The following is a 21,777-nucleotide window of genomic DNA, read 5'->3' as shown; positions in this document are numbered from 1 at the left end:
CGTGAAAAAAAAATATATAAAACAGCAGCTAACACTAAAGCATATGACTGTAGAACCAAAATGAATTTAACCACAGTGAAAGTAGCTGTTCAGTTTCTTAAACTCTACTCAAATGATGCAAACAGAAATGGGTCTTTGTCCAGAATTCCCCTTATTAATAAAACAAAATTTTAAAAAATCTGTATAATGTATATATCCATGAGAGAAAGTAAATATCATATACCAAAAATCATAAAAATTGATAAGCCAATTTTATTTTTAAATAAGAAAATGAAATTTTGTGGCTAAATGAACAGCAATGATATTGCAATGCCATCTTGAAAACAGGCTGAAGAAACAAGGGAAATAACTTGAAATAATTCAAACTTACAATATTTTCGAAAGCCTTCTTAATATGAGGACATTGGAAAAACTTGCTTAAAAATGATTTTCTTTCTAAAAATAAAACAACTAATTTGTAATTATTGGAATACAATATTTTCTTTCCATCAGAGGTATACAGATTTTTCTGTTTTTTTTTTTTCTTTTAAATATAAGGCGAATTTTAAATAAGCACCCAGAAATGCACTGTTTATGTTAACTTATGGTTTAAAATTTTTTTTCCCCTCTGAAAAAGAAATAAATTTGAAAGATCTCCTTAAAATTGATTCACTTAATGACTTGAAGAAAATTATTAAACCCATTCCTAACACGAAGATGTGCAGGAAGTAATTGCTGATAACCTGAAGTGGAAAAATGAAACCGTCATTTCATGTAATGTCAGTACTGTTCAGCGACAAGGCAGTCATTTCGGTCTGTTCCATAAATCGCAATCCAAAACATTCAAGCTGTTGTGCATGTTCAGCTATAGAAGTGCCAATTATGTTTATTTCAAAGCCATTCTTGGAATTTGGAATTTAAGTAGGAAATAAAATTTTCAATATTTATACAAAATAGTTTTAAAATGAAATGAAACAAAAAAGTAGGTTGATAAAAAGTAAATTCATGACAGACAATACTTAAAGCTTACTATGATTTTGGTTTCTTCATTATACAAATCATAAACAAACCATTTTCAGGAGAAATAGTATAACAATGGTTTAGGGTGCATGGGAAGAAGTCAGCTAATCGTTAGAAGGGTAAGACTTGCCACAAGTACAAAATTGTTTCTTTCTATTATTTCATTGTGTTTGGCTGTATTTCAACCATGGCAAATTTGGCCCAAAGTTCCTAGGGCCAATTTTTTGAAGACCAGTATTTCATAAAAGTGTTGACCAAAAGCTATCTTAGTAGTGTGTATGTTTTTATTATTTATCTACCCCCCCCCACGTTTCTTTTTCTGTCATGCGTTTTTAAAACATCACTTTGAAGTAGAGAAAAGAAAAAAAATTAATTTTAAAGTGATTCTTCTTATTCCCTTTTTTGTGTCTCCCCATTCTTTAGTAATACAAAATAAATACCTCAACATGCACCCAGTATTATTTGTCTATTTTTTATTCATCTATATATATATATATATATATATATATATATATATATATATAGAAAAGGCAAAACATGCGCAAGAGTTTTTGTATGTCCAAGGCTTTTTTCGCCGGGTTTAGAGGAGGGGGGGAGGGTTTACTATATCTTACAACTGTTTATATACCCCCTAGATAATATCTAGGATTTGCGAACGCGCGCATCGTGTCTAGATTTATGTCGACTTTTACACAATTTTTCCTATTTCGGTCCCTCTCGTGTTGATTCGGCTTTCTTTGTATAAAAGCGAAACTGATGTGAAAATAAGGTGTGATTCTCGGCCTACAGGCTGGGAGCGTCTAGACAGCAAATGGACGTTTGGTCCATGTCGGTTTTCATCATCATATCAGACAATTGCTTTCATTTGGACACTACCCTAATAAAAGGGGAGCTGGTTTTCCTCAACATGTTGGGGAAACAAACCAGACAAAGTTGGGTAAAACACAAACTCAAAAGAACTATCTCGCAGTTAAAATTAAGTGCGGAATTTCATTTCCTTTGGCCTAATTAGATTCGCTACGCACCTGCCATTTATAAACGTTAAATTGAAATTGTTTTCAGTTACTTTCCTTTCGTGTGCGAGCGGGTAACTTACCAAGTTTTTCACCTCAATGTTCCAGGTTCGATCCTACCTACCTACCAAAACTTTTTTTTAAATTTTATTTTACTTTTTCTTCTTTTTACATCAAGTTCAGTTTTTTTTTGTTTTTTTTTTTTTGTGTGTTTTTCCGATTTTTTAAAAGAAGTTTAACATAAGGTTTAGATCTACACCCCACCCCCCTCCCCAAACACACACACCTACAAAAAAAATGTTTTCGCTATTTTTTGTTTGTTTTTTTTTTAAAGATTTGTTTTTGAGCCTACTTTCCTACCAAAACATTTTTTCTTTTTGATCTACCCCCCCTCTAACACACACACAAACACCCAGGCAATGCCAGGTATCCCCACTAGTATAAAATAAAATCTTGTATATTCATGGACAAGTAGTAAATAATAAACTCACCAGGATTTATGCTGCACACATCTTCAATAAGAACGCTTCCTTTATCTGTGACTTTTTCTTGTAAAACAGCTGACAATTCGCTCAAATTTGGAGTTTCACCATTGGTCATTAAAAGCACTCGCTGACCAGCTTCAATTGGAATGTTTTTTAATAGCATTTCCACCATTCTAAAAATTAGAACCATTTTATATAAAATTTTATGATTGGAATTGGATCAAAATGTAAATAAAAACCAAAATTATTGTTGACAGAAAATAGCATCTTATGAAGAAACACACATTAGCTTTGAGATAAGCACACTTCCCATGCCTTGACAGGGTACTAAGCCATCTTCAAAATTTAGTGGACGATGACCTTTTCATCTCCCTACTCCATCTTTCGAGTCTATCTCTGCTCTATCAATACTTTTATGATAGGTGTTCGACTAAGCTACAATCTACGGTAAAGCATTCATAACAAATACTCGTCCAGCCAAAACAATTACCAACAACTTTCCTCACTCCCTATCTGTGCACAAAACCAAACAACTTCTATGAGCAGAGTTTCTTTTCTAGAACTGTCTGTGGAGAGCAACACTGTTTGCTTCCTGGCTGACTATAACATGGTCGTCTTCAAGTCTAATGTGAATAAATTTCTATTGAGTTGTCTATTTAGACAATCTAGCTCTACACAAGTTTCACCATGACTGAACTTGTCTCACCATAACATTTAACCTTTATCCTTGAGTGGTATTCTGGCCTTGATAAGTAGTGAACCTCTAAGTAAAAAAAAAAAAAAAGAAGGTGGTGGTATCTATCCATTCATTACAAGTACTCCTGTTTTTTTATTCAGTTTTAATAATGATTATTTCAAAAATACAAAAAAAATGGTTACTTGTTGTTTTGTCCTATGCTATGTGATCAAGAAGTGGCAAACCATATTAGGCAAACCGACTGGCAAGGATGTTAGCCTTCTTGGTTGCCGGGCAAGCAACCTCATGATTGTTGGATAATGGGGGAATTGTTGATTGCCAATTATTTACCACACCGTTGTAGATTTTAATGGCTTCTATACATATATACTCCCGACTAACTCGATAAGCAACAAAATCCAACTATTATTGTTGAGGTCCCTAGATACCAGAAAGTCTTCTACTCTAAGAGTTTTTTTCTCTTGAACTGTTAGACTTTGGAATTCCCTCCCTGTTTCTCACTTCCCTGATTGTAGTAACTTACAGAAGTTTAAATGTAATGTGAACAGACATTGTTCAACTCCCATATTGTCCCCTGTTAGACATGATCTCAAATGATCTCGCATCCAATTTTTGTGTGCAAAACAAACTTGGCAACCAGTGAAAACAATACAGAATACAGGCCCGAATACCCCAAAAATCAACTTTAGTTGGTACTCATGCTCATATTCATTGCCCTTAGATTGTAAATGCCAGGGGATGAAATTTGAAGAATGCATATTAAAAAAGAAAAATTTGTTCAAGGAAAACCTTGTTGAATGTCATTGATGAAACTTGAAGATAATCATAAATATACATGTATAAAAAAACAATTGGAGAAAGTGAAATTCAAAAAAAAAAGGAAAACTGCTTAAAAAAGGCTAAATTTGCAAAATTTAGCTTAAAAAGATTGAGTGGTAATAAAATGGGGGATCAAGTAAAGAATAGATACCCTGTAGCAGACGACGACGCCTGGCAGTGACAAGCGCACATTTCAACTAACACTGGTGATTCGACCGTGACATTGGCACAAACACATGGCGTTGGTTGTTTGTAAACACGTCAAATAGCAAACATGCTCGAATATTTGCCAACAACTTTTTTTTTTTAAATATATTTACAAAACTTTTGAAGATTTAAAAGAAAAAATATATACTTACAAAACATTTTTTTAAGTAAGTAACAAAATGAACGTATTTAATAAATAAAAGATATTTAAATAAATGGGTGTCTTTCTGTTTCGGATTTTTTCGACCAAGATTGATTTTTATGTACCGTGTGTGTTTTTTTTTGGGGGGGGGGGGTCTGTGTGCGTTTTTAAGACAATACAATATTTAATTATTCTTTAAAACATTAATTTCAGCGACAATTAATATATTTTTAAAATAATATTTTTAAATATAAAATTTTGACGAATATTCGCGAGCAAGATTTTTTTTTTTTTAAATAAAAGATATTTAAATAAATGGGTGTCTTTCTGAGTGCGTTTTTTCTTTAATAAAAATAAAAATTATAAAAAGATTTCTATCTAGAATTCATCTTTATAAAAATAAAAGTTATAAAAAGATATATGAATAAAATAATATATAATCTCCATTGTTTATACTTGTGATTTTATTATGCATAAAAATTGCCTCGGCCAAGAAGGATTTCTCCTTCACTGACCGACATACATCACACTTTAAATAAATATTGAATTGTATTAAAAAAGTACACAGAAAAAAAAATGTCCAAAACCGTATAGAATGAACCTTTTTTTTATAAGTTTTATTCAGTCTTTATTTGAACTTAATGGACTGTTTTTTAATTTTTGTATTCATTAACTGTTTTATTCTTTTTATCAAACAAAAATAGAACTTTTATAATGAAATACATATTATGGACTGTTTTTCAAACATCGAAATTTTAAAAATTAAAGTTTTATTTAAAAAAAAAAAAAAAAAAAAGACTAGGTGTTTTTTCTTTGAGATATTTTTTTTTTTCACCATTTATCACTTTTAAATTTTATTCAACAATGAAATTATAAAAAAACACTTTTTGTTAAATATATTTAAAAAAAATTATAAAATATCTATAAAGTCTATTTTTTATGTCTGTAAAAGTTTGTTGAAAGTTCAAATAAAGTTTATAATTTAATTGAAAACAAAACACATCGTCTTTTTTTTTAATAAAACTAACTTTAATTTTAAAATTTCGATGTTTGAAAAACAGTCCATAATATATATGTCATTATAAAAGTTCTATTTTTGTTTGATAAAAAGAATAAAACAGTTATGAAAAAAGTTCTGTAAATATATTAAAAACGCACCCAGAAAGACACCATTTATTTAAATATCTTTTATTTTTTAAAAAAATCTTGCTCTCAAATATTCGTCAAAATTTAATATTTAAAAATATTATTTTAAAAATATATTAATTATCACTGAAGTTAATGTTTTAAAGAATAATTAAATTCTGGAATTCCATTCCAGGCCACTGCTTCCCCAACTGTACTGACATGCTTCCCCAACTGTACTGACCAAAGTGGCAATGTGCCTTGTTTGGGGTGAAAATGTAATAAAAAAAAATAATAAATTGTCTTAAAAACGCCCCCCCCCCCAAAAAAAAAAACATGGTACATAAAAATCAATCTTGGTCGAAAAAATCCGAAACAGAAAGACACCCATTTATTTAAATATCTTTTATTTAAATACGTTCGTTTTGTTACTTACTTAAAAAAAATGTTTTGTAAATATATTTTTTTTCTTTTAAATCTTCAAAAGTTTTGTAAATATATTTAAAAAAAAAAAATTGTTGGCGAATATTCGAGCATGTTTGCTATTTGACGTGTTTACAAACACCCGACACCATGTGCTTGTGCCAATGTCACGGTCGAATCACCGGTGTTAGTGGAAATGTGCGCTTGTCACCGCCAGGCGGCATCGTCTGCTACAGGGTATCTATTCTTTACTTGATCCAAAATGGGTGATCAATTAACTAGAATGTTGCATTAGAATCTGAGCACCACTTGCAAATATTTAAATATTGACTTATTTTTTGATAATCTGGTAGACTAGTGTTAATTCAATAATAAGATGAAAATAAAAAAAATATAGAGGGGGCAAGCTTCTTCAGGTCCGACAATTTAGGGTTTTATTTTTTTGGAAAAAAAAAATCAAAATTTGTTCAAAAATACTGGATACTTTAATAGATTTTAAGACTATTTTGACTAATGGCATGGAAGAAAAAAAGATACTTGTACAGTTTAAGCAAGACATTAAAAAATGAAAATATTGAAAAAAAGTTATATTGTATGTACCTGTTATGGAATGAAGTTCTCCGGAAAAAATATTTCACTTTATTTGATCAAGTATTTTTTTTTTTTTTTTTTTTTTTTTTTTTTTATACAGCAGAAAAACAATTTTCCATGACAGCAAGCTGAAGATAGCCATGTTTGAATTTTTAGACCGGAAGGAAGGAAGGGGGTGCCACGGGGAGATAACGCAGTCTAAAGCGCTGACACTCCCCTCTCCATGTTAAATAATAGCTTTTCTTCCTTCCTCATGGTCTAAATATCGAAGCATGGCTACCTTTTGCTTGGTGTCATAATAAATTGTTTTTCCGCTGTAAAAAAACAAAAAAAAAAATACTTGATCAAATTAAGTGAAGTTTTTGTCTTGATTAAACTGTACAGGCACAAAAAAAAAAAAAATAATAATAATGGCCGAAATCAAAATTGCAAAAAATGAACATCAGGCATATGAAACGAAACATGTTCCGGCTATTGAAAGAGATTCGTTCATTTAACTGGAATTTGAAAAAAAAAAAAAATAAAATAAAATTTACTGTTGTGTTTTTTTTTTGGGGGGGGGGGAGGCGTTGAAAAAAAAATTCTTGTGTAAATTTTTTCTTCATTTTCTCTTTTCTAACTATTTATTATGGATGTCCCTTTCTGGACCAAAGTACCGTAGGTTTGCAACAACAGATGTTGCATATAAATTTATTATGTCTAGACTATTAGCCACTATCTTATATAACTTTAGAACAATATTTAAGGCACATTTAGTAGTTATAATAAAATCCTACATTTCATTCTAAGAGCAACACCATCACAATCATCTTTAGAGGAAATAATCAAAAAAGACGATTTTATTTAGTTATAAAAAAAAATCAAAAACAAAAAAAGACATCAACTTGATTTTTCTCAGTATCTTGATCACGTCTACACCAAAATATTATGTGACTGTTGTTTATGTAAACTGCGATATTAAGAAAAATCAAACGAAATCTGTTTTAATAGTTTTATTGTTTTTTTTTTTTTATCATCATCATCATAAGTATAGGTCATTGATTACCTGACTAGGGTATTAAGACCATAAGTAAAGATTTTGATCCTCTCCTGTCAAAAAGTGTCAAGTAGCAACTAGTAGTTCATATGAAAAATATGAGGGTAGGGTCACTGGCTCAGTAGGAAAATTGGTATTGCTATAGGTATTTGTAGTTCTTCCATTCTGTAGTCCGAGCTTGTGGTCTTGGAGGTACCTTTATGTCCTTTGTATTTGCTGTACTGATGTGGAATTAGGATTGGGTGCCTACTCTATGATTCTGCTCCGTTTGATGATCCAATTTTTGGTGGGGGTCTTCTTTCTGGACTTTCAGGAGCTGAGCCTGCAAGTTTTTTGAGACAATCTGTTGTTTCTTAGTCAGGTCAGTTCTTATATAGAATCTGCTGTGGATCTTGTTGGTGCTGTTATGTAAATTCTTGGCCCTGGCTAATATTTGTTTCTTTTCAACAAGAGAATCCAGCTCAACTTTTAGTAGTCTACTATTTCCCCTGTTGATAGATCTTAGGCAGGTACCCTTGTTTATCTTTGCGATCAATTTTAATTCCTTCTTGATTATTTCTTGGACAGCTTGTGTGTCCTCCTCAGGTGTGTCAGATTTCAGAAAGTTAAAAATAATCAGGTTCAGCTTCCTTTGTTCTATATCTTCAAGCTCTCTCAGTTCCTCCCTAAGGTTCCTTGTGTTTGGGTTGGTGGATGGGTGTGTAGCAGTGTCAGAATGTGAAAATGTAATTTCAAACCCTAATTTTTTTTTTTTCAATAAAATGAGCAAAGACCAAATTTTAAAATAATGAAAGGTTTAAATGAAAAAAATACAATATATTTTTTTCATCGGTTTTCTTTAAAAAAGATTTCACAAAATTCAATGAATTTTAACTCAATCCAAATCTAATAAATATATATAAATGCCAAAAAATCACTTACCTATAAAAAAAATACTAAGCAATGTGTGCTTCCATTCTCCATTTATAAGAATTGTCCATATTTATATCTTATATTCCATGTATTTTTTAAATAAAAGGATTTTTTTAAAGCAAGGGTCCCAGAAAACCGCATTTTCACAACTTGTTATCCACCATGAGCCAAAGCGGTGTTTCTACGAGTTTTCAAGTTGTCAAATATGGAGGCCTCAAAGGGACATAAATAATTATTTCCAAAACATAAAAACAACACATTAGACCAAATACATTTCAAAAGTAATCTTGATAGTAACTATATGAAGAAATAAACATTTAATTTATCTTTCCTTATCTCCCCTTTGTAATTAATTAGATATTTGTACTCAATAAAGTTGGTCAATACGGGTTACCGTACGTAAAAAATGATCACATTTCACTCATCAGTTTTTGCCGATTAAACGCAAATCACTCCACAAATTTGATTTTTTTTTCTTCCAAAAAAAAAAAAAATACTTGAGTTTTTGATTTAATATATTTTATTTCTTCTTTATGGAGTGAATTTTTTTTTTTAAATATCTAAGAAAAAAAAAAAAAAAAAAAAAAAAAAAAAACGCCAAAAAAAAACACATTGCATGAAATAGAAAAAATTGTAATTGTACAAAATTTTCTGGACAATATAACAAGATTATGAGGTTTCACTTAAAAAAAAAAAAAAAATCAACATATTTTTTTAAAAATTTGTGCTGCTCATATTGGATTTTGTCGAGCACGTACTTCACTGCTTCATATTTCTCTTTGAGAGTTGTGGAGTGCGCAAGAGGGATTAAGGTTCCCGTTGTGGAGGAGCACCGAGTTTAACAAGAAGACCGGCGATATCTCGGCAGTACACGAGGTCTTCCTCCTGACAGAAGTAGCCCATGTAGTCCTCATACCTTCTACGAAAGAAAGTGATATGTGCGTCCTTGCCAAGTAGATTTTTCTGTTTGAGTCTGGAGGCCAACAGCTCGGAGGAAGTCTTCGACAAGCTGAGATCCCGAACCAGATCATTAAGCTCACATTGTGAAAAGAGCTGCGGACCATCTTGTGCTTCATACTCGAACTCTTCTGTATATCCTTGCTCGTCTATAGTGGTGGCCTCGTCGTCGGGAAGCTGTGTGAACGCTGGTACAGGAATTTCTTCGCAGAAAAATGCAGCTGAGTGTCAGACAATGAAATTTAGAATCAATTTGATTGGCTAGGGGTTAATTGAGTAAATTTTGAATTATATTTTATTGATATATTCCTATGGAGTAATGGTGAGACAGGTATTGATTTGATTGACTAATTGTGGAATTCCCTTTATTGTTCTAAAAACCCAATGAATTCGAAAAAGGAAAATAAACAAATATAAGCTGAATCCCTCGTTTACTGCTCTTTAAATACGCTCATACTGAAATATAGATAGTTAATAAATTAGTACTAAGATTTATAGCCACTGAATATGCCATAATTGTACTATTTTCTCAGAGACACGAACCCGCATAACAAAACCGGCGTGCACCAACTTCCACATCTAAACACACACTGAGTTAATTTAAGGCAAAGGCAATGAATGTTAAGGTAATGAGAATATGAGAGAGAATCTAAGAGGCAATATTGTTACTACGGAGTCCTTGGGAAGAATGACCCAAATTTGCTAAAGTATAACCCTCGTTAGCCTAAATTAACACAAAAATACATGTATATTAAATATTAAATAAATTCTATACATATTTATACACATAAATTTATGATAAACACAAATATATTTATTAGTTATAATATTATTCGTGTCTGTGCATTGTAATTCGATATATTCAAGAAAAAATATGATTGAACTCAAAACCCCTGATATTAGCTCGTCAGGTAGGCCTATGGCTGTATCGCAAAAAGTTGACCTGATAGAGCAAAATCAATGTGACATTCAGACTCAGAACACCAAAATTAGTCTAAACAGCTGAGAAACCCCTGACGTTTTTTTGGCTGTTACCCAGTATTATCTTTAAAATAGACCCAGAAAACTAATATTAATCTTTTAAAGGATTTTTACAATGAATTTCTTTAACTTCAAAATTTAGCCGAATTGGTTAGCTCGCCGTGAAAACATTTTCATAACTTTTTTTTTTTCACGTGTACAAATATTTTTTCCTTTAGGAAATTAACTTTAGTCCCTAATCTTTCAAATACAATTAAAAAGTAGTCGAAAACATACAAAAAATTATGATAAATCGGCTTTCAAAACTAGGTCCCCCTATTTTTGCCCGTACCTAGCACTTATTGATCCGGGCTGAAATAATAACGTGGTACTTGTACAGTTTAGTCAAGACAATAAAAAATGAAAAAATCGAAAAAACTTTAAATTGTATGTATCTGTTATGGAACGAAGTTCTCCGAAAAAAAAATAATTCACCTAATTTCATCAAGTAGTTTTGTTTTTTTTTTACAGCGGAAAAACACGTTTTTATGAGAGCGCGTTGAAGGCAGCCATCTTGAATTTTAAAAAAAATTTGTTTGAATTTTAGAAATGCCGAAGGGAGATAACTCCAGTTAAAGCGCTCACACCCCTCCCCATCTTTAATACTAGCTTTTTTTTTTCTCTAAAAATCGAACATTTTGCTCGGTCTCATAAATTGTTTTTTCGTTGTAACAAAAGAAACTACTTGATTAAATTAAGTGAAATTTTTTTTTCGGAGAACTTCGTTCCATAACGGTACAATTTAATTTTTTTTTTTTTTTTTTTTTTTCCATATTTTCATTTTTTAATGTCTTGACTAAACTGTACAAGTACCAATAACGTTATTATTTAAAAAGACATTCTTAACATGGGAGGGGAGGGTGTTTTATAACTATTCTATACTTTAATCTTACAATTGAATAAAAAAAACATAAAACTTTAATTAAACTTGGACATACGATTTAAAAAAAATAGCGCGGATCAGTAAGTGCACTAGCACCCAGTTTTGTGTTAGGGGATGTCAAAAATTCCCAAAAAATTCTGACACACCTAATGGCTGTGTGATTTAGTTAGTTCGGACACTTTAATAGTAGCGGATAATTCTGCATTGGCATCGACCAGTCTTTGCTCTATGACTTATGTTTTGAATACTAGTGGGACTCTGGGTCATAATGAGTTTGTTGTTTCTCAATCCGAGCTAGTCTATCATCCAAACTACTTTTTAGATTACTCTCCAAAAAAAATGAAAAAAATTAGCGTCTTTTGCCGGTTTGGGTGCTAATGCACTTACTGATCCGGGATCCGCGCTATTTTTTTAAATCGTATTTCCAATTTTAAAGTTTTGTGTTGTTTTTTTATTATTATTCAATTGTAAGAATAGGTACAGACACCCTCCCTATGTTAAGAATGGCTTTTTAAATAATAACGTTATTATCTCAGCACGGATGAGTACACTGGTTTGTTTTGAAAACTATTTGTCGATATTTTTAGTACAGTACAATTCGATGTCCTGACCAACGAAGAATGAACATTAAAACTACAAATTTAAGATATTAAGCATTTAAATCCCCAAAGTTTACTCTATTTTCTTTAATAAGCTAACGAAAAATTATAATTCTTTAAAAGGAGAAAAAAAAACAATGAGGTAGAAAAAATTTCATGTCATTGTCAATTAAATCAATGTTTTTGTCATACGTTTAACTGTATTACAAAAGCTAGGGATTCCTTTTTTTAAAATACTTTGAAATTTGGATCATTATACATTTCGCTCCCCAAAATATTCTAATAATAATAAATGAATACACATGATAAAACTTACATATTACGTAATTAACTCCTTCTCGTAGTAAGAAATTATTTACTTTATAGAAACGTGCTTAGCTCCTCTTGTGATCCGGAAGTGAATAGCTAATTCCGAGCTGAATAAAAAGAAAAATAATAAAACAGAAAAATATGCTGTTAATATTGGAATTATCAACACTTAAATGTTTTCAAAGGATTAAATATTTTATAAAAATATTATTTTAAGTTTTAAAAATAATCATTTTTATTCTAGTTATTTCAACTAATCAAATTTCGTAAGAACCATAACTCCTGTAAGCTGGTTTTTGATTGGCTGATTATATACGTTGCGGGCACCCTGGCAAATTTGAAATTTCAGTTACGAAAACTACAACGTTCGTCGATATTCTAAAAGAGTTCTTTTCTTTTTTTTTTTTACGAAACTTTTTCTCTGTTGATTAAATACAAGTTTTTAAAACGATGGCAGATCGTTGGGAATTTGAATGTCCACAATTTGTAGATTTTACCTCAACCCATTCAGATTATGAAGATGACAATGCTTGGTTTGGTAAGTAGTGTTTTTTTAAAACTAAATATCCATATTTTGTCAGTTATAAACTATTGGAAAATGGATTTTTAAAATCAACAGTAACTGTTTTCGTTTACTCGAGTTATGTGTCTGCATGTTATTTTGTTTTATTTAATTTATTTTATGTAAGAAAAGCATGCTGATGTTTTAATATCAATGTTCGTTCTCTTTTGTAAAGCTTTGTCAATTTGATGTTTTAATATCAATGTTCGTTCTCTTTTGTAAAGCTTTGTCAATTTGATTTTTTTTTTTTTTTTTCAACATCGAATGAAATTTTAAGACAATGCAATAAAATTTAACTTTTCATCGTTCGGATACATAAAATACGTATTTAAGTTCTTCTTTAAAATCTTTTAAACTTCAATTTTGCTTCAACATTTTTTTTTTTTTTTTTAACGGTTGCTTTATATACAGAATTTGAACGGAACTATTTTTAACGCTAAACCCTAACCCAAGTTGGTAAATATGACGTGAGTTTATTGCGAAAAAAATCTGACATTAACAATTTTTGTGCTTGTTAAGATAGTCAATAGATAGATTTTGTTTTAAGCAAAAACACTACTTAGATGTAAATAAAATAAAATAGTGATATATTTAAAAAAAATACAGGTTTGCATTTACAATCCACGGACGTACGAAAAAGTGGTAAAAAAAATTAAAAAAAAAAAATGTTATCAAAGGTAAGATAAGTTACTCTTCTACTTCTATGGAAAAGTTTCTTTTGGTTTTACTCACTTTAAACGTTTTTTTTATTTATGTGAAAAAAGATAAATGGCGGCAGCTGGCCGTTAAGTACGTGAAGTTTGGAAAAATGACTTACGATTACGAAAATTCGTACTCATGCAAAGAGTGATCCGTGCTGAAATAATAACGTTATTATTTAAAAAGCCATTCTTAACGTGGGGAGGGAGGGTGTTTTGTACCTATTCTGTACTTATACCTTACAATTGAATAATAATAAAAAACATATAAAACTTTAATTAAACGTGAGAATACGATTTAAAAAATAGCGCGCATCGCATCACTCTCTGCATTAGCACCCGAAAATTATACAAAATACTGTTAGAAACACAGCCAATATGTCACGTTATAACATATATTGAGTTGCTTTGCCTCCAAGTTTTAGGTTCACCGTTAACATATGCAGAGAAATTACGGGTTTGTATTACTGTACACATAGATTTGAAAAAGTTGTCAAAAAACAAATATATAACAAATAAATGTTATCAAAGGCAAGATAAGTTACTTTTCTGCCAAACTGGATATATTTTTTGTGTTTTTATTCAATGTAACATTTATTCAGCTCGAAAAACAGTGTTTACCGATGTATTCGAACATTCAAGATGGCGTCTCACACCCTCTTTAACACCGTAAGTTTGGGAAAAGGTGTTATAAATAAAAAAACTATACAAAATAATATTAAAAACCCGCCGAATATGTCAACCTATGTCACGGTAACATATATTGAGCGAGTTTTTAACAGTATTTTATCTGGGTTTTTATTTATAACACCTTTTCCCAAACTTACCGTGTTAAAGAGAGAATCAGACGCCATCTTGAATTTTCCAATACATCGGTAAACACTGTATGTTTTTCGAACTGAATAAACATGTTACATTGAATAAAAACAAGAAAAATATATCCAGTTTGGTAGAAAAGTAACTTATCTTGCTTTTGATAACATTTATTTGTTATATATTTGTTTTTTGACAACATTTTCGAATCTGTGTACAGTAATACAACCCCAAAAATTGTTTGGGTTATCCTTTACGGAGATGGTCCCGACGTCCGCCTCGTTCTGAGTTTGGGGAGAGGCCGTCTGACGTAGTCGGTGTCGAGGCAGAAAATTACCCTAACCCTAAAATATGCGATATGTCACAGACAGATGCTTTTACAAATATTGTGAAACAAATCACAGAATTTTACAGGGTTAACTAACCACGTGGAACTATTCTAATCATGTGGACTGCTTTTTTTGTTTTTAAATTCTAATTATTTGAACTGTTTATTTTGTAACATTCCAATTATTTGAACTGTTGAATTATCAAAAATTTGAACTGTTTATTTTGTAAAATTCCAATTATTTGAACTGTTTATTTTGTAAAATTCCAATTATTTGAACTGTTTATTTTGTAAAATTCCAATTATTTGAACTGTTTATTTTGTAAAATTCTAATTATTTTAACTGTTTATTTTTTTAAATTCTAATTATTTGAGCTGTTTAAAATAAAAAATAAAAATTTTAATTATTGGAACGGGTTTTTTCTCTCCTTTAAGTTAACTGGGCACGTTATTGAAGGGGTAATTTCCTGCCTCGACACCGCCTACGTCAGACGGCCTCTCCCTGAGCTCAGAACGAGGCGGACGTTGGAACCATCTCCGTAAAGGTTATCCATTGTTTGTTTTGCAGTAAAAAAATAAATAAAATGAAAATTATTAAAATATAATTTCTTCATATCTTTGAAACTACTTGTTTCCTGAAATTTTAAACGTTATTTTCGTTTTCAGCCCCCACCCCAACCCGGAAACCAGCAGATTTGCCGTTTAGTTGTACAAATATCCTCGAACCATGTAATCACTAAAAGGAAGTCTTACGGTCGACACCGGTATCTCCTTTAATGTAAACAGAAGTTTGTTTACGTGTTTCACAAATTTTAAATTGGTAAAATATTATCACGTGATTAAAATTTAATTTAAATTAACCACGTTTGTTAACAAATAAAACAAGCCGCACATGCGTGGTCCTCCTCTTGTGCTGCTGACGCCACAAAAAAATGAAGAAATGATGAATGTGAGAAGTGTGAAGGAAGGGCCAACGTTGCCTTCACATTTTCGCCAAGTTTCAGGAAATCTAATGAATGGGGCAAAGGTTATGGGGTAAAAAGTGTCATTTTTTTGTAATTTTGGGGCATTTCGGACTTCTTTTGAGTGCCTGGGAACACTGAATCCCAGTGAAAATGGACAAACGATGCAGTTTCACGCCTTAAGACATGTATATTTGACTTCAGCACCATGGAAAACCACTATATAGACATACATTAGCAGTGTCAGAAATCGGCAGTAAAAATTTGCGGTAAACACTGGAATATTTAGACTTACTGTCTTTTGAAGCTTATCACTTCTTGAAAAATGTAATTCAAACCCTAATTTTTTTTTTTTAATTAAAGGAGCAAAGACCAAAATTTAAAATTAAATAACAGCTTTAATAGCAAATTATGCAATATTTGTTTTTTAAATCGGTTTTCCTTAAAAAGATTTTAAAACAAACAAAATTTTACTTCCTTCGATTATAAAAATATATATAAATTCCAAAAAATGACTTACCTAGAAAAACTAGTATTCGATGAGTAGTTCAATTGTTCATTGTTAAGAATTTATCCACATTTATACTTATATTCCATGTCCTTTTTAAATAAAATACTTTTTTAAACAAGGATTAGAAACAAACACGAACTCACATTTTTTTTTTTAACTGTTCAAATAAAGGGAGACAAGTCTGATTTTATGCGCTTTTATATTCTGGCGCCTTTTTAATGCATGCTGTAAACCAAATTTAGTATTTCAGTCCTCTGTACTTAAAAACCGAACTTATTCACTTATAAGTTTTTATTGTTAAACAAAAAAAACAGTTGACTTCTTTTTTTTTCTCTCTGAATGAACTGCATGAGTTTTTAATTGATATATTTTAATACTTTATCAACTGAATTTTTTATATCTAAAAGAAAACATTGAATGAAATAGAAAAAATTGTAAGCATCCCATATTTACTTGACATTCTAAGCATACCATAAGCTTCCACTTAAAAAAAAAAAAAATATTCAACGTGGTTTTTTAAAAAAAAAAAAGGCTTTACACTTTGGACTTTACAGGTAAATTTCCAAAACTTTTTTTCTTTTTTTTTAAATTAGAAAATTTTATTGATTTATCTTCAATTTGTGATATATAAAACTTTGGTACATAAATTATTAAAATTTTAATAGACATTTCAAAATGAGGGAGGGGTGAATTTAAAAAAAAAAAAAAGTTTGTCCAAAATATATTTATATATGGATTATTGGAAAGAGCATAAAATTTCGCATTGACCCTGAAAATATCGTAAAAATTGAACCAATAGAAAAATTTTGATAGATTTTTAAAGTTTAAAAATTGAAAAATATTTAACTCGTAAAATTCAATTGATTTCTTTACGTTAAAAAAAAAAAATGGCTGGATGAAGGCGTGTCGGCACTTTGTAAACACTTTTTTTTTCTTTTTTTTTTTAAACTAAAAAAATAATATTTCTATTTTTTTAAATAACTTTAATAGTTTATTTTGGAAGTATATTTCATAAAGAAAATAAACAACCCATTTTAAAAAGAGAAATTACGAGTTTTTTATATTTTATTTACAGTTTTGTGTGAGGGGTGTCAAATTCCCTCAAAATTCTGATACACCTAGACATACATCTGAAGTTTGAGTAATATGGAAAAAAAAAGCTCCAAAAAAGGCATTTTTTTTTTTTTTTTTTTTTTTTTAGCCCTAAAAGTTCCAGATGGATGTGAACCAGAATTTTGCCAGGGTCACCCATACTGAATTTATATTAAGAACGATGGCCTCCACATTTTGGCTAAGTTTCAGGAAAATCTAATGAATGGATCAAACGCTATGGGGCAAAAAGTGTCATTTTTGGCTATTGTGGGGCATTTTTGATCTATCCCCTGGGGACGGCAAATCCCAGTGTAAATGGATAACGGTCCAGTTTCAGGCCTTAATACATGTATATTTGAGTTGACCACTGTGAAAAACTACTTTATAGTAAGACATATCAAGTTTTTGTTGAGAAATATGAAAAAAGAGCCACAAAAAGAGGCGTTTTTAGCATTAAAAGTCCCAGGGGACACAAACCAGAATTTTGCCAGGGTCACCCATACTGGATTTATATTAAGAACAATGGGCTCCACATTTTGGCCAAATTTTAAAAAAATCTAATGGATTGATATAAAGTTATGGGGCAAACTGTGTCTTTTTTTTTGGGGGGGGGGGGCATTTTTTACCTCTTTTGAGCCCCTAGGGGCACAACGGGAATTTTTGTAAAAAGAAAATTTTTTTTACTGTCCACATCATTTAGTGAAAAACAATTTGTCGCAAAATTTCAGGAAAAACTAATGGACGGGTATCTGGACGGGTCCGGAAGCACAGATGCCACTGAAAACCTAGGCCCCTCTCCGATAAACCGGAAAACCAAAAAATAATGTAATATGAAGTTTTTAAAATTATTAAATGTTTTATTTTATAATTTAAAATTAAAAACATTGAATAATAAAAAATTTTGTGTACTTATATATTTTGGTACCGTGCTGAAATAATGTAATAACATTTCAACACGATACCAAAATACATAAGTACATTGAAAGCCATTCTTAACATGGGGAGGTTGCTTTGTAACTATTTTGTGCTTCCACCTTACAATTTAATAATAAAGATATTGTGAAACTTAAATTTAAACTGAAAAAACTATTTAAAAATACTGTGGTACCAAAAATGTCGCATTTTGCATTTTCCAAGTGTCATAACCTTTTGGCGGCTGTGTTACCAATGCTTCAACATTCAATCTATGATTGTCAAGATAGCCCAGAATAGTTACAAAACATCCTCCTCTTCCCATATTAAAAATGTGTTTACTAAATAAGGTAAATGTTACCTTACGCTACAACAGAACACTATGCATCTCTATAGTGGTGTGACAACGTCAGCATTGTCACAGCCACCGACATATAGAAGGCCTGTTAACTGAAAAATGGCTGCAGGCAATGTAGGTAAAATTTGTCAAACTGTCACTGTCAATACTATATGAGGGCATTTTTAAAAAGAGCATTAAAACATGTTGTAAAAGAAAAGAAAGGAACCTAATTCGATTAATAATGAAACTGAACATTCAATATAAAATATCTATAAATATAAAAGCGAATGTATGTTCGCTTTTTCTGTATGTCAACAAAAGGCTTTTTTCAGAGAAGCGGTCGCTCACTTCACAACTTTTTAAAACTTTTTATATCACATATAAATCGTAATATCTCACAGTTAACAACGAAGCTCGCCTGTCTATTTAATTTGGTCGATTTCGGGAAGATAAATATTCAATATTTGTCGCTCACCGCATGTGGGTTAGTCTTTTTCCTATAACATCTTGGGGGAGGGGGGCGTTCAGCAGTAAATGAATACTAGCCCGCAGTCAAACTTGACCTCATTAACTCATTAAAATTATTATCTATGCAAAATTACATAATTTTAAAGCAATATACAATCTAATACTCATAAAACTCAATTATGAATTTACAAACAAAGAAACAATTCTTGGCCTTCAGGACAAGATCAGTGTAGTATCTGTTCTGATGCTACACTTCACTTTTTCTGTTCTTGGTCGGTCGGAGGAGAAATCCTTCATGACTGAGGCAATTTTTATTTTTGTTCCTATCCAGAGTGCCTCTTTTTTTCTGTTCTATGCCCCCCCCTCCATGTTTTTTTTATCAAAATCTGTAGTGTATTTTCATCAGTTACATGGTTAGGAATCCTATACTCCACTATAGTCTTCATTTTCATATCGGTGCAGAGTACCTGAATATGAAAATGACATTCACATAACTAAAGAAATAATCTTACCATGATGTGAACATTGGTTAAAAACTAAGAAAATTTAGTAAACATCTACAATATTAAATCAGGGTGGTGGTGAATTTGGAAGGGGACATTATTATTATTTCACTCATTAGGATTTGTCTCACTGGCAGTAACTTGTGGTGTTCCCTGGAGACCAAGTGACAAGTCTCCCCAGATTTCCAGTGTTCTCCACGTCTTGACCACTTGTGCAGATGATTGCACATTATCACAACAGCCGTTTGCCATTTCTCATTGGCATCAGCCATTGGTGTTTTCTGAGGTTTGGGTGACAAAATGTCTCCCCAAGGTACCAGATTTGAACAGCACACTTCTGGTGGAGATGTGGTTAGTACTCTTTCACCTCGGTTTTTCCATCCTCCCTGATCCTTCACAACTAGTTGATGTGGTGCCAGTCGACTTCATCTACATCAGTTTTTTTGGGTTTTTTATTATTATAATAATTATTAATAATAGTGCTTGTGCAGTGTATGCACCATGCTATATTTTAGATAGTATTTCAAAGTTAAATTAAATTTTTATGGTATCTATTTTTTTCATTAAATTGTTAGGTGAAAGTGCAGAATAGTTAGAAAGCCCCTCCCCTGTTAAGAATCGCTTTCTAAATGTTATTTCAGCACAGTACAACATTTATTTATAAGATAAAACACAAGAAAATATGTTAACTAAAATTTAATGTACTCTTTATTTTTAGTTCATATCAAAACTTTAACTGAATTAATGAATTTTTAAGATGAATTTATGTTCGTAAGTCTCTGGAGAGAATCAAGAATTTCCTATTTCATTTCCCATTTCAGTCATGTAAATTATTTACAGTTAAAATGTTATAAAACAAACAAAAACTTAAAATTTTAAATATATTTAAAAAAAAATAAATTATGCCTGGTGCTAAAATATTGAAGTCATCGATCGTTTTGGTTAAAAACTTATGAAAAATGCTCCAAACTTTAAAATATTTGGAAAAAAAAGTTTTATTTATTACTAGACTACCCGTAACCCATTGGGTTAGAAAGTTATATTAGTTATGGCATTAATGTATGACCGTGACACTTGTGACATAACAGAAACATTTTATGAAAGTATATTAAAATGAAAAAAGAATAAAGATAGATCTAAGTCGTTCTGTTTATAATTGTTTATTTTTGAAAAAAAAAAACAAAAAAACTTCCAGCCATTGAAATATAAGTGGTTTGCCATACTTATAGGTAAATGTGCACTGAACAGATACCATAATACTTATAGTTAGATTCAAATTTTGATATCTCTTTTAATTTAAACGCGAAAAAAAAATCTAAACAATTGGGATGGGGAAAATGTACAAAGTAAAACAATGTTTTATTGTTGCGTTTATTATTTATTTGTAACGCAATTAAAAAAAAAAAACATTTTCGGGGTTATTTATGTTGGTTGTGTAGAAGAAAATGTATGAATGTTTTTAAGAAAGGTGTCTAATAAGTGGAGAAAAAATGTAAAAAAAAAATTAAAAAAAAAAAAAAAGGAAGGCGGTGGGTAAATCGCAGTTGTAAAATGCTTTTATGGTTATTAACAGGTTAAAGAAGATTTATTTGTAAGAAAATTGCATTAAAATAACTTAAACATTATACAGAAATGAACAATGTACATAAAAAAAAAGCAGAAAGTATTGACAATTGTTTATTTGGATAATTTAAACACAGAAAAAAAAATTGGGATGCTGAAAACGTACACAGTAAAACAATGTTTTATTGTCGCGTTGATTATTTAGTGTAATATATATTGTATCGACCTATTCCACAAATCCCAAAACATCAACGTGACATATCTCCAAAAAAAAAAAAAAAACATGAATAAACCTAGAACCCCATCATCCAACATAGATCCCTACTACCATGTCTCCTTCTCCAACATCAGAGGTCTACGTTCCAACCTTCCAGAGGTTGAAACACAATTACAGGAGACGAAACTGGACATATTCTTTCTAAGCGAAATTGACATAGGGCCAACCACTTCCCTAGATGAGTTCATAATTAAAGGATGCTCTAACTTAACATCTAAATCTGACCCCTAAGATTGCCATGGGCATGGAATATTTGACTACATTAAAGATGGCTGTCCATGTGGTAGAGATATCTGCAGAGAAGACCCTAATTTACCTTATATGTGCTTCCGGGTTGCACTTGCTGATACCACCGCATTTATATTTGCCCTCTATCGCCCCCACAACAGTGGAGTTACTATCTTTAAGAGCATATCTGAGAAAATTGACCACATCCTGTCTGCTCATCCTTCGGCCAACATTCACATTTGCGGTGACTTCAATGTCCATAATGTGGAATGGCTGATCCACTCAAATAAGACAGATGATGGG

The 21,777-nt window shown here is 31.0% G+C and overlaps 2 protein-coding genes across 2 annotated transcripts in view; one reads left to right on the top strand and one right to left on the bottom strand.

The window, feature by feature from the left end:
- Positions 1-12,354, bottom strand: part of LOC145284767 (anamorsin homolog) — a 64,051-nt gene extending 51,697 nt beyond the window's left edge. Inside the window, exons 1-2 of the mRNA XM_080133736.1 lie at positions 12,225-12,354; positions 2,504-2,670 (exon numbers count right to left, since the gene is read on the bottom strand). Of these exons, the coding sequence (XP_079989862.1) occupies positions 2,504-2,669 (166 nt within the window). The 5' untranslated portion in view covers position 2,670; positions 12,225-12,354. The remainder of the gene's footprint in view (positions 1-2,503; positions 2,671-12,224) is intronic.
- A 163-nt stretch (positions 12,355-12,517) lies between these two features.
- LOC145284766 (targeting protein for Xklp2-like) overlaps positions 12,518-21,777 on the top strand; it is a 63,330-nt gene continuing 54,070 nt past the window's right edge. The window contains exon 1 of the mRNA XM_080133735.1: positions 12,518-12,755. Coding sequence (XP_079989861.1) covers positions 12,668-12,755 — 88 coding nt within the window. The 5' untranslated portion in view covers positions 12,518-12,667. The remainder of the gene's footprint in view (positions 12,756-21,777) is intronic.

This window comes from Euprymna scolopes, chromosome 9, assembly GCF_053919585.1.
Source record: "Euprymna scolopes isolate OS-2025 chromosome 9, ASM5391958v1, whole genome shotgun sequence".
Taxonomy (NCBI): Eukaryota; Metazoa; Mollusca; class Cephalopoda; order Sepiida; family Sepiolidae; genus Euprymna; species Euprymna scolopes.
Note: the sequence above shows the minus strand (reverse complement) of the source record. Positions and strands in the feature narration are given on the sequence as shown.